The 13,223-nt window shown below is 41.9% G+C and overlaps 1 protein-coding gene across 4 annotated transcripts in view; it reads right to left on the reverse strand.

Annotated features, from left to right (window-relative positions):
* SMARCC1 (SWI/SNF related, matrix associated, actin dependent regulator of chromatin subfamily c member 1) overlaps positions 1-13,223 on the reverse strand; it is a 202,983-nt gene that overhangs the window by 160,391 nt on the left and 29,369 nt on the right. For 3 of the 4 annotated variants that reach the window (XM_042929205.1, XM_042929204.1, XM_042929206.1), the window contains exon 2: positions 296-415. In XM_042929205.1, the coding sequence (XP_042785139.1) occupies positions 296-415 (120 nt within the window). Of the gene's footprint in view, positions 1-295; positions 416-11,682; positions 11,878-13,223 lie in introns of those variants that run through there. The other variant, XM_042929203.1, reaches the window with a different exon arrangement.

Consider the following 13,223-nt stretch of genomic DNA (forward strand, 5'->3'; position numbering starts at 1 on the left):
TGAATTAAAGAATGGAAAAGACTCGGTATAGTAGAGACTACAAGGAAAACTACAACATACTAAAATGTTAAGTCTATAAATACTTGTTATGATGTTTAATGCAAATATTAAATGACTCCTGAAAGAGAAGTTTCCCACAGTTAAAAAACGGTAATATTCTATAGGTAAAATTCTGTTGAGGCTCTTTTTTTGTTGTTATTTCTGTTGGACAGTAGCAGTAAAGGAAAGAGCTGTAGACAGTACTTCGTACAGAAACCACTGATTCCCCAGTGTTATTGTAAGTTGATGTACTTACTGGAAGTTTGGTGAAGGCCGGGTTGGTGACATGCTTCCCAAAGGCATCTTCCTGGAATTGGAGAAGCTGTACCACTAGCCCAGCCAGAGTTTTGTTGGTAGGAGCATCTGCGTGAACATACTGCAAGATAAAGACAGGAACTCAAAATCTAGGACAATCGTGTGGAAGAGAATGTTCCCTTACTTCCTATTACATACTAAACACTGACAAGGTGACAGATTTGCAGAGGTCTGAACCATGCTCTCTGCTGTAAAGGAGCTTACAAAAAACAAATACTGAGGGCGGTGAGGAGAAATAACTTTGTCTCTTTAGTTAACAGGTTTCAGAATGAGAGAAACCATGTCCTAGAAATGAATCCAAGTCACCTCGTGCGCACCTAGACCTAAAGTAGATGGTGAGATCCAAAACCGCAAACTTGAGCCTGACAGTCACTGTAGTGAGATGAGACCTACTAGCAAATGTATTTTGTTATGTGAGATGAATATAAATAACTTCTGACGAGAGAGTAGACTGTACTGTTTTTAAAACAGACCCACAAATTTGACACTCTTCTCATTAAGAAGCAGGGTGTATACAGGGATGCCTGGGTGGGTCAGTCGGTTAAGTGTCTGACTTCATGCAGCTCAGGTCATGATCTTGTGGTCTGTCGGTTCGAGCCCTACATCAGGCTGTGTCTGATAGCTCAGAGCCTGGAGCCTGCTTCAGATTCTGTGTCTCCCTCCCTCTCTCTCTCTCAAAAATAAACAAACATTAAAAAAAAAATTAAGAAAAAAAAAGAAGTAGGGTGTATGCCCTCTTTTGCTGAATCAAGACCAACCTTAATGATGAACTTGGAACCGTTAGAATGCAATAGGGGGAAAAAAGTGATATTGTGAACCTCTGAGGATAAGTCAAAAAAGGTTCTATAGCTTCCATGTAGTTTTTTGGGGCAAGTCACCTTTGGAGCCCTGAACTACCATGAAGTCCAACTACCTAAAGGTCATCATACTTTGAGGAAGCACAGGCTACATAGAGAAGCCACTTGGATATGCTATGGCCAGAAGCCCCAGCTGATATTCCAGAAAACTGATGGAACCACCACCAGACACATGAGTAAAAATGGTTCCAGATGATTCTGCCCCCAGCTGTCAAGTCATCCCCAATCATCAAATCTATCCAGTCGAAGCCCTAGACATCACTGAGCAGAGACAACTATCCCCACTGCACCCTGACACACAGAAACTTCTAAATTCCTGACACACAGAAACTCTAAGCATAATAAAATGGTTATTTCATGGCAAGAAGTTTTGAATATAATAAAATGGTTAGTTTTATGCATTAAAAAATATATGTATGTAAACCTAAAAATGGTTAGGATGGTAAATTCTGTTGTTTTTTACAACAAAAAGCATTTTTTTAAACAAGCACATGTGAAAACTTATCCACATGGCTGTCGACAATGTTCAAAGGTCAAACTAGTGGAAGACAGCAAGATAGTTCCACAGCAAGGAAAGATAACGGGCAACATGACAGGAAAAGCATAAATCAGCAAGCTAAATTAAATATAAAAGTTTAATTAGGTATTGAATGTTCAATATCACTTTGAAAAGCCAATACATTCAGTAATTTTTGTTAAACCTCCAATTTTGAGCAGGAAAAAACATTTATACCTCCTTGAAATTGAAAAGATAACAAATTTTTTTTCCTGGAACAAACCTCTTTCCCAGTATCATCCAACATTTCAAGATTAATGAGGTAAGTTTCTATTACAACAAATAATTTTTAAGTGATTTATGTATGGCAAAATGGTATCAGCGGCAGTCTACTGTTACTAGATTGAACGGCTCTCAATTTGTACTACAGCCAAGCAAAGATAAAGCATGATATAAAAAGGCAATTCTTAAAGCTTAGTATCCTCCCACATTTTTATCTATTCAGGTGCATTAGCTTTCCACTCTAAATCAAACAACCAGCATGCAGTTCACTTTGCTAAGACTGATATTTTGTTGACATGCTTTATATTACATGACCAAAGGTTGGTAAAATCTAGCCCACTGCCTGTTTCTCTGTAGCCCACAAGCTAAGAACAGTTTTTACATTTTTAAATGGTTGGAAACAAATTTTTTCTTTAGGGTGGTAATCTTTTATTTTTGATTTTGATTTTTTTTTTTTTGTAATTTACACCCAAGTTAGTTAGCATATAGTGCAACAAAGATTTCAGTAGATTCCTTAATGCCCCTTACCCATTTAGCCCATCCCCCATCCCACAACCCCTCCAGCAACCCTGTTTGTTCTCCATTATTTAAGAGTCTCTTATGTTTTTGTCCCCCTCCCTGGTTTTATATTATTTTTGCTTCCCTTCTCTTATGTTCATCTGTTTTGTATCTTAAAGTCCTCATATGAGTGAAGTCATATATTTGTCTTTCTCTAATTTCACTTAGCATAATACCCTCTAGTTCCATCCACGTAGTTGCAAATGCAAGATTTAATTCTTTTTGATTGCTGAGTAATACTCCATTGTGTGTGTGTGTGTGTGTGTGTGTGTGTGTGTGTGTGTGTACCACATCTTTATCCGTTCATCCATTGATGGACATTTGGGCTCTTTCCATACTTTGGCTATTGGTGATAGTGCTGCTATAAACATCGAGGTTCATGTGCCCCTTCAAAACAGCACACCTGTATCCCTTGGATAAATACCTAGTAGTGCAATTGCTGGGTTGTAGAATAGTTCTATTTTTAATTTTTTGAAAAACCTGGCTGGAAAGAAATTTTAAAGAATAATATTTCTGACACATTAATATTAGATGAAATTCAAATTTCACTGTCCATAAGTAAAGTTTTATCCAAACACAGCACACTCATTCATTACACACTGTCTATGGCTGCTTTCATGTAACAGCAGAGTCGAGCAGTTGCAACTGAGATGACATGACCTGCAAACCCTAAAATATTTACTCTCCTGCCCTTAATAGAAAAATTCTGCCTATTCCTGTTCTAGACAACTCCTCTGTCATCCTTATAAAAAGTTTTCTTTTCTAGGGGTGCCTGGGCAGCTCAGTCAGTTAAGTGTCTGACTTCGGCTCAGGTTGTGATCTCACGGTTTGTGAGTTGGAGCCCCAGTCAGGCTCTGTGCTAACAGCTCAGAGCCTGGAGCCTGCTTCGGATTCTGTGTCGTCTTCTCTCTCTGCCCCTCTTCTGCTCACATTCTGTCTTTTTCTCTCTCCCAAAAATAAACATGTAAAAAATTTTTTTAAGTTTTCTATGAAATGTATTCTGTCAAAACACATTTCCATAAGGCCACAAAGTAGAACACCAGTCAAAAAAATGTTAACAAGTTTCATACCATTAAGCACATAAGACGTCAACTCTGTTGATCTAAAATATTTTCAAATTTTAGACCTACTCAGAGTTTCCAATTCAATAGGTAAGGCCAAGAATTTGCATTTCTAACAACTTCCAGGTGACACAACTAGACTGGGAACCTACTTTAAGAACCACTAAACTTTTGGGGCACATGGGTGGCTCAGTAAGTTAAGCATCTGATTCTTGATTTCAGCTCAGCTCATGATCTCATAATTCGTGGGTTTGAGCCCTAAGTCTGTGTTGATAGTGCAAAGCCTGCTTGGGATTCTCTCTCTCTGCCCCTCCCAGACTCATGCTCTTTCTCTCTCTCTCTCTCTCTCAAAATCAATATACATTTTTTTAAAGTAGTGTTTAAGGGGCACCTGGGTGGCTCAGTCGGTTAAGCGTCTGACTATGGCTCAGGTCATGATTTCATGGGTCCTGAGTTCGAGCCCCACCTTGGACTCTATGCTGACAGCTCAGAGCCTAGAGCCTGCTTTGTGTGTCTCCCCCTCCCTCTGGTCCTCCCCCACTTGAGTTCTGTCTCTCTGTCTCTCAAAAATAAACATTAAAAAAAAAATTTTTAAACATCATGTCTAAAAAAGAACCACTAAACTTTTTATTTCATTTTTTTTTTATGTAGGCTTCACACCTAGCGAAGAGCCCAATGAGGGGCTTGAACTCAACGACCAGGAGATCAAGACCTGAGCTGAGATCAACAGTTGGATACATAACCGACTGAGCCACCCAGGTACCCTAAGGACCCCTAAACTTTTTAAAAAATCTGTTTCAGATATTACTATGTCTTAAAGAATACACTTTATTATAACTCAAAAGTTAAAACACATTTATACAATTTTTAAATGTTAAAAACTACTACAATTTCTGTTTCCTATAATATTGCCAATTCCTACAAAAACTATCAAGTTTACATTTTTTTTTTAATTTTTTTTTTAATGTTTATTTTTGAGACAGAGAGAGACAGAGCATGAATGGGGGAGGGGCAGAGAGAGAGGGGGACACAGAATCGGAAGCAGGCTCCAGGCTCTGAGCCTGTCAGCCCAGAGCCTGACGCGGGGCTCGAACTCACGAACCGTGAGATCGTGACCTGAGCCGAAGTCGGACGCTCAACCGACTGAGCCACCCAGGCGCCCCTATCAAGTTTACATTTTTTAAGAACCATACACTTTCGGGGCGCCTGGGTGGCTCAGTCGGTTGAGCGTCCGACTTCGGCTCAGGTCACGATCTTGCAGTCCGTGAGTTCGAGCCCCGCGTCAGGCTCTGTGCTGACTACTCAGGGCCTGGAGCCTGTTTCAGATTCTGTGTCTCCCTCTCTCTCTGACCCTCCCCCGTTCATGCTCTGTCTCTCTCTGTCTCAAAAATAAATAAACGTTAAAAAAAAAAAATTAAGAACCATACTTTCAAATGAAAATTCAGTATCAGGTTTTTTCCGATTTATTCAACATAGTAAATCTTTCAACAAATAATATTCAATTGGTAAGTAATTTGTAACACTCACATTATCTTTTTTTTTTTTTAAATCTATTTTGAGAGAGAGAGCAAGCAGGGTAGGGATAGAGACAGAAGGGAGAGAGAGAATCCCAAACAGCCTCCGTACTGTCAGTACAGAGCCTGATGTGAGGCTCGAACTCACATACTGTGAGATCAATACCTGAGGTAAAATCAAGAGTCAGACGCTTAACCAACTGAGCCACCCAGGCACCCCTCAAATTATCTTAATAGACTCTTCAAATGTATCCTACAGAACTGACAAAATATGGAATATATATCCACAAGGTAACTTTATTATCTTTAATAAATATAGGTTTCTCAAAGGACTCATACAATGTATTGCAGTTTTTTTGCACATCGTAAAGCATGAAAGACTAATAAGCCTAACTTTTTTATCTTTCAGATACCTGCAGATCACTGAACAATGCCAAATCCTGAAACTGAAAAAGACACCATCTTACAGGAAGGTTGTCAGCAAAAACCAAATCAACCCTTCAGGCAAAAACTAAACTTAGTAACTGTTACATACATAGATTCATATACATTCTAAATTACACTATTATGCATGTTTCATTTGATATACTGTCATTCAGAATACAAAAAACATGTAAAAGTTTCATATGGACAACCTTATAGTTTCAGAATAAAGATGGCCAAGTTCAAAATCCATTCAGTATTATTTAGCTATTTTAAAATCCAATTTTTAAATTACAAAATATTTAACCTTGGTTAGAAACTTTTTTTTCCGGGGCAATGGGTGGCTCAGTTGGTTAAGCATCCGACTCTTGATTTCAGCTCAGGTCATGATATCATAGTCACCAGATCAAGTTCACATCGGGTTCCATGCTGAGTGTGGAGCCTATTTGAGATTCTCTCCCTTTCTCTGTGCCCATCTCCCCAACTCGCACTTGCACTCTCTCCCTCCCTCAAAAAGAAAAAAAGAAATTAGAAACATAACATTTTTAATTCATAAATAAACTGCTACATCAATGCATTAGTGTAAACCATACCTCACACCCACTGAAAATGCAGCCAATGTAGGACTATAATGTCTTATTTGTTTTTTAAGTAGGCTCCACACCCAATGTGGGCCTTGAACTCACGACCTTGAGGTTAAGAGTCACATGCTCTGAGTCAGCCAGATACCACTAAAGTTTTTAAAACAACTTTTAAACGTTTAAAATTAACATTCTATTTAACCAGTAAGAATGAAGCAAGATTACCATGGGATGTACACAAAAATATCATTATCACCTCAAATTTACATAATCCCATCTTCAATTACTATCTCATTTGAATCAAACAACAGTCTTATGGGAGTTAGTCTTACTCCCAATCTACAAATGGAAAATTAAAACAGGAATCAAGTCATCTGCTCAAGGACACCACCAATTAGCAGCCAAGAGTACTGAACTCACAACTTCCAAAGTGTAATGCTCTTCACATCCCATACTGCTATAATAGAACTCATTTCAAAAGCTTTCAAAAATATCACCTAAAACATAAAAGGTTCTTGGGGCACCTGGGTGGCCCAGTCAGGTAAGTGTCCTACTTCGGCTCACGTCATGATCTCACAATGTGTCAGTCCAAGCACGCATCAGGCTCTGTACTGATGGCTCAAGAGCCTAAAGCCTGCTTTGGATTCTGTGTCTCCCTCTCTCTCTCTGCCCCTCCCCTGCTCGTGCTCTATCTTTTTCACTCTCAAAAATAAATAAACAAAAAAATTTTTTTAACATAAAAGCCTCTTGACAGCTTTTAAAACACTGAATCCTGATTAACAAAAATGACTATAGACTATTTCAGTCATAATCATTTTATCTTTTGAATAGTATGGAGGTTTCTCAGAAAGTTAAAAACAGAACTACCCTACAACCCAGCAATTGCACTACTAGTATTTATCCAAAGGATACAAAAATGCTGATTTGAAGGAAGGGGCACATGCGCCCCAATGTTTATAGCAGTGCTATCAACAATACCCAAATTATGGAAAGAGCCCAAATGTCCATCAACTGATGAATGGATAAAGATGTGGTATATATACACAATGGAATCTTACTGGGCAATCAAGAAGAATGGAACCCTGCCATCTGCAACAACATGGATGGAACTAGAGGATATTATGCAAAGCAAAATAAATCAGTCAGAGAAAGACAAATATTATTTCACTCATATGTGTAATTTAAGAAACAAAACAGGGGCGCCTGGGTGGCTCAGTTGGTTAAGCATCTGACTTCAGCTCAGGTCATAATATCATGGTTCATGAGTTTGAGCCCCACATCAGGCTCTGTGCTGACAGCTCAGAGCCTGGAGTCTGCTTTGAATTCTGTGTTTCCCTCTCTCTCTGGCCCTCTACTGCTCATGCTCTCTCTCAAAAATAAACAAACATTAAAAAAAATTAAAAAAACAAACATGAACACAGTGGAAGGGAAGGAAAAATAAGATAAAAACAGCGAGGCAAACCATAAGAGACTCTTTAAATACAGAGAACAAACAAGGTGGATGGGGAGATGGGCTAAATGGGTGATGGACATTAAGGAGGGCACTTGTTGAGATGACCACTGGGTATTGTACATAAGTGATGAATCACTGAATTCTATTCCTGAAACCAATACTACACCATATGTTAACTAACTTGAATTTAAATAATAATTTTTTTTATCTTTTGATCAAAAAAAAGTTCAACAGCATGTTTTACTTAAGACAACCAAAGACTTTTAGTCTGAAGTGTTTTGATTAAGAATGGCAAGATCTAAGTTTAGAAAATTGTATCAATGCATCTGTTTATGTTACCTATAACATTGAGTATCCAAAGTTCAACTTGTCTCTGAACAATCCTATTGCAGCCAAGGTCCCATAAAACAAACAAAAAACTGTCTTTAACTGTTAAATACTTTATGTAAAGAGTACTGAAATGCATTCCTTAGGCAATCTGGTCTGTTTTAGTGATCACCCTTAGATTTAAATCATCCTGAAATCATCCTGACATCTTAAATCTTATTTTAAGGAATAAGCCAAACCAGGAAGAAACTTACCTGGGATCTTAATGGTTTACAGATATACTTCACCTTCAAGGTATCTGACTTGAATCAATTTAAGATCAGTGAGGTGTTATCATTTGAAAACCACTCAGAAACTATACTCAGAAATACAGCTCTCATCTTCATCAAAGTTAGAATGAAAGACATGTACCCAATAATAGAAAGAAGGCAGCTCAGGCAGGAGATGAACAAGCTTCTACATTGCAGCTGGGACTTAAAATGCAACCTCAGGGCACCTAGGTGGCTCAGTTGGTTAAGCATCTGACTCTTGCTTTCAACTCTGATATGATCCCAGGGTCATGAGATTAAACGCCATGTGGGGCTCTGTGCTGAGCATGGAGCCTACTTGAGATTCCGGCCCCCCCCCCCCCCCTCTCCCCCGCTCCCTAAATAATAAAAATAAAATAAAAATGCAGGGCACCTGGGTGGCTCAGTCAGTTGAGCGTGTGACTTCGGCTCAGGTCATGATCTCAGGGTTCATGAGTTCAAGCACCACGTTGGGCTCTGTGCTGAGAGCTCAGAGCCTGGAGCCTGCTTCAGATTCTGTGTCTCCCTCTCTTTCTGCCCCAATTTCAAGCCAATAGGTAACCACCCTATGCTTCCCTCCAGGAGTCACCTCCTCTGGACTTCTTTGGCCTAGCTGAAGCTCATTCCAGTGAAAAAATACTCACTCTCCTTTGTGTGCTGCTGAGCCAAATTTATCAACAAAGCTTAAACAAATAGGTTCCTAGTTAATCTGTTCATTCATACACTGAACAAACATGGACAGAGCACTTACTAAGGACACACAGAAAATAAAAATACAAGTTTTCTTTCAATTTGAAACCACGTGAGTTTTACAAGAAGGTGTCTATGCCTACCTTTACCACTACATTTTCCGCTACGTTCCACTAAGTTCTTTGATGAGAGGCATTAAGTATGGCAAAAAAAAAAAAAAAAAATGGGGGATTTACAGCCAGGGAAGACCTTCATTGAATTCTAAATCTGCCATTCCTACTTGTAATCTTGAGAAGTCACTTAAATCTGGAGCTGTGGGTTCCGTTCATGTATAAAATTAAATAAATATCTATTACTTAAGACTGTTGTAAGAATTTCAGTGAGTTACGGTTTAAGTGCCCAGATATGATTAGATGCCAAGTTGTTAGCAGAATGCATGGATAAACTTATCAATATAAATGGGACTACCAATGTCATGTTTATTTCATAGTTGCTGATATGTATGAATCTGAAAATGCAGTATTAAGTGCTACAGAAAAGTTTAGTTAAAACCCAACAATGTGTACACCAAGTAGAGATATATAGGGTGTTCTGGCTAATACTTTCACCACTCCAAACACCACTCTCTGAGGCTGACAGGATTCTGGCTGTCAGGTCTAAGGAATATACAATTCTGAATTGGAGGGGACCCAGGGAATATACTCTGGCCTTATGAAACCCTGAGAATATTCACCCAATGGCCTCAATACTCTAAGACAAATCCTTGAGCCAGCCTCATAACCACTTCCTCGCCCACCAAACACAACCAAGCCTTCAGATGCTCTCTTAGAACTGGGCCCAAACAGATGCACACAAAGTTTGGAGGTAGAAATGACTATTTCTCTTTTTCCTTTCTCTTCCTTGATATCCAAAGGAATATTCCTCATATTTCTGCTAAAACTACATTGATAAACTTGGGGCACCTGGGTGGCTCAGTCGGTTAAGCTGTCAACTTTGGCTCAGGTGATGATCTCGTGGTCCGTCAGTTCAAGCCCCGCGTTGGGCTCTGTGCTGACAGCTCAGGGCCTGGAGCCTGCTTCGGATTCTGTGTCTCCCTCTCTCTCTGACCCTCTCCCACTAATGCGCGCGTGCGCGCGCTCTCTCTCTCAAAAATAAACATAAAAAAATTTTTTAAACTACATTGATAAACTAATATGTCAATTATACCTCAATAAAGATACCCAAATAGGGGAGGGGCAAGGCTACATTAAGATACACTGAATTTAAAACCCAAAGCATTGGCTGAAGGGCATGTGATAAAAAATAACACTTTCATAATATATATTCAATTCCCATAACCACTTCTAGAAGCTCTGCTGCCTACACAAGAAAAGTGACCAATTTATCACTGTATTAGGGAGAGCAATATTCTTGTCTGCATACATGCAGATGAGAAAAACTGGGAATCCCAAATGTGACTGCAAAATTTTAGGCAGAAAAAAGTCAAATTATCTAAAAATATATCGTAAATAAAAATATATTTGGTCTCTCACTTCCTAAAACTTCTGTAAGAAACAGTCATTTCTGAAAGCACACAACGTAACGTCAAAGGAACACAACATCCTGCCCCTGCCTATCAACCTCCAAAAGCTGACAGACTCCACTGAGCTGCGGAACTCAAATGAATAGGCTCCTACACTACTTCACCTTTTCATTCATTGAATAAATATTTACTAAGCAACTATTAAGGGCGAGGCAATGAGTACCATGTTGAGGGGCGGCATTGCAGTGAAGGGGCCTGACAAGGTCCTTGCCCCAGTGGTATGGTTCTCAAAGGGGGAATTCGGGAACTTGAAAAGAGTGCTCAGAAATCTGGGGCAGAGTGGATATTCTCCACTGGTAGAAATATCTGGGCTGTTTGCTTCATTACACCTTTTTTTTTTTTTTTTCTTTCATTACACCTTCTAAGGGAGTCATTCCTATGTATCTGCAAGGGGAAGTTAAAAAACACTTGTGATAAATAAGAAGATTAAGTCACAACTTTCAATACCACTGACTCAGCGGAACTTACCTCCCAAAAGCAGGAGAAACAGATAAATGAAAAAAAAAAATTATCTCAGAAAGTGGTGCCAAGAAAATAAAGGTGATAGGAAGTGGGTCAATCTAATATAAACGGGGTTCTCAGGGAAGGCCTCATTAAGCAACACATTAGGTACGAGTGAACGTTAATTCTTGTGCGCACACTATACGGAACTAAAAGCACAAGTAAAAACTATCATTTTTTTAATATCAGTGCTCATCGATTCTATCATCTATAATATCAGCCTGTTAACTTCCTCGTACAATCGTAAAGTCATTCTTTAACAAATGAACAACAGGTAGGAGACCATCAGCTACCTCACTTGACTTTGAAGACGAGTCTATAAACAAAACTTGAAGCTGCTCTTAGAACACAGGCTCGGACAGTTTGTAAAAATTACTGTTCGCACACCCAATGCAGCTAACAAAAGAGATTCACGCCCTCCCTCTTGCAGAGCTCCAGTTGCCCCTTGCACACTAGAGTGAGCTGTGGCTCTCGCCCGCGTGCGGGAACTCCCAGAGGCCCGGCCCCGAGGGCCCGGTGGAGCCCCGGGCGCGCGGGCGCCGAGAGCGGACGGCGGGGGCGTGGCGGGCCCGGGCGCCTGCCTTTGTTGTCCCTCGTGGCGCGCGGGGGGGGGGGGGGGGGTGGGGGGGGGAGGGGCGGCCCGAGGCCCGCGAGGCCAGAAGCTGCGCCGGGCTCCCGTCGCGTGGCCCCTAGTCCCCACGGGCGCGCGAACCCACCTTCTTGTAGTGCTTGCCCAGCCAGACCCGCACCGAATCCAGCTGGGACACCGTCTCCGGGCTTTCCCAAAACTTGCTGGCCGGGCCACCGTCCTTCCGCCGATAAACGGCCAGGCCCGCAGCCGCCGCCGCGCCTCCCGCGCCCGCGGCGCCCGCCGCCGCCCCCAGCCCGCCGCCGCCCGCCGCCGCGGCCATCGTCGCCGTCCGTCGTCCCACCGCCCGGCCCGGCCCTCGCAGCGTTCCCCGTTCGCACCCGCGCGCGCGCGCGCGCAGCCGCCACCGCCACCTCCCGGCCCCGCCCAGTCAACCCCCTTCCGGCGCGGAGGGCCGGCCCCGCCCCTTCTGGGGACCCGGTCCCTAACCGAAGCGGGCACGCGCGCACGCATGCGCAGCATCGGGGCCAGGCAGGTCTCAGACGAACTCTTGCGCCCGCCTCTTCCGCCAGTCGAGGCAGGCTGCGTACCTCCTCCGCTACCCAGCCTGGGCCTCTGCGTGTCTTGCTGCATCCAAGTTCCTTCCTGCGTCCCGTCAACCAGTGCAGGGAGCTTCTGTCATCCCCTGCTACAGCCGGGGAGAAAAGACCTGGCGAGAAGTTTCGAGGGGGAAGCCCGTTTAGGGTGTCGAGTGCTGGCCGAGGAACCCACGGGAAGGGTGGGAATCTGCGTCTGCCTTCTCTTGCCCTCAGACCTTCTACATCAAGCCGCCGTAGCCTTTGTAAACATCCATCTGGGACCACCACCCGGAGCTGCTCCAGCGGCATACACTTTACTTCCCCCTCGTGGCCCCAGCCGCACCACCAGCTCTTTCCTGCCTCGGGGGCCCTAGCACCAGCTGTTGGCGCCACCTGGACAGCTCTTCCCCTTTGTCGCTTAGGCTTTTTCGAATTCATAGCTTAAAAGTACTTCAGAAAAACTGAACAGCTAATCATACTCGACATTCTCTGTGCACCACTCACCACGATCTAGTATTTTTCTTATTTTCTCACTTGACCACATGAGAACTTAATTTTGACTTATTCACAGGTGTACTTTCGGTGCTGAGAGCAGAGCCTGTTATCTAATGTTCCGTAAATATTTGCTGAGTAAGTGAATGAGTGACCTATAGGGGGGCAGAAAGATTTTAAATTATTAACAAATTGTGATTGGCCATTATGGAGTTATAATATTATAGAACAGCAGACGACTAATTGGTTGTGAGAAAGTCTGGTGAGTTTTTGAGATCAACTTTTAAGAATGAATAGAATGTGATCAGGGAGAAAAGGACATTCGGACACAGGAAAACTGGATCAAAGGCTTTAAAGTGTGAAAGCAAGCTGGGAGAAACCCTCCTTGAGCCTATGGTGTGGAAGCAGGAAGGTTACTTGGTTGTGGCAGTGAATTTTCACTTTATCCTATAAGCATTGGGAAACCAGCTTGAACACAGAGAATGACATGATCAGGTTTATAGATTAGGAAGAAAACAATTGCATATGTGGGTGATACATTAGAGGAAGAAGATGAAAAAAGATGACCTGAGGGGAGCCTGGGTGGCTCAGTTGGTTA

This window comes from Panthera leo, chromosome A2, assembly GCF_018350215.1.
Source record: "Panthera leo isolate Ple1 chromosome A2, P.leo_Ple1_pat1.1, whole genome shotgun sequence".
In the NCBI taxonomy this organism is placed as follows: domain Eukaryota; kingdom Metazoa; phylum Chordata; class Mammalia; order Carnivora; family Felidae; genus Panthera; species Panthera leo.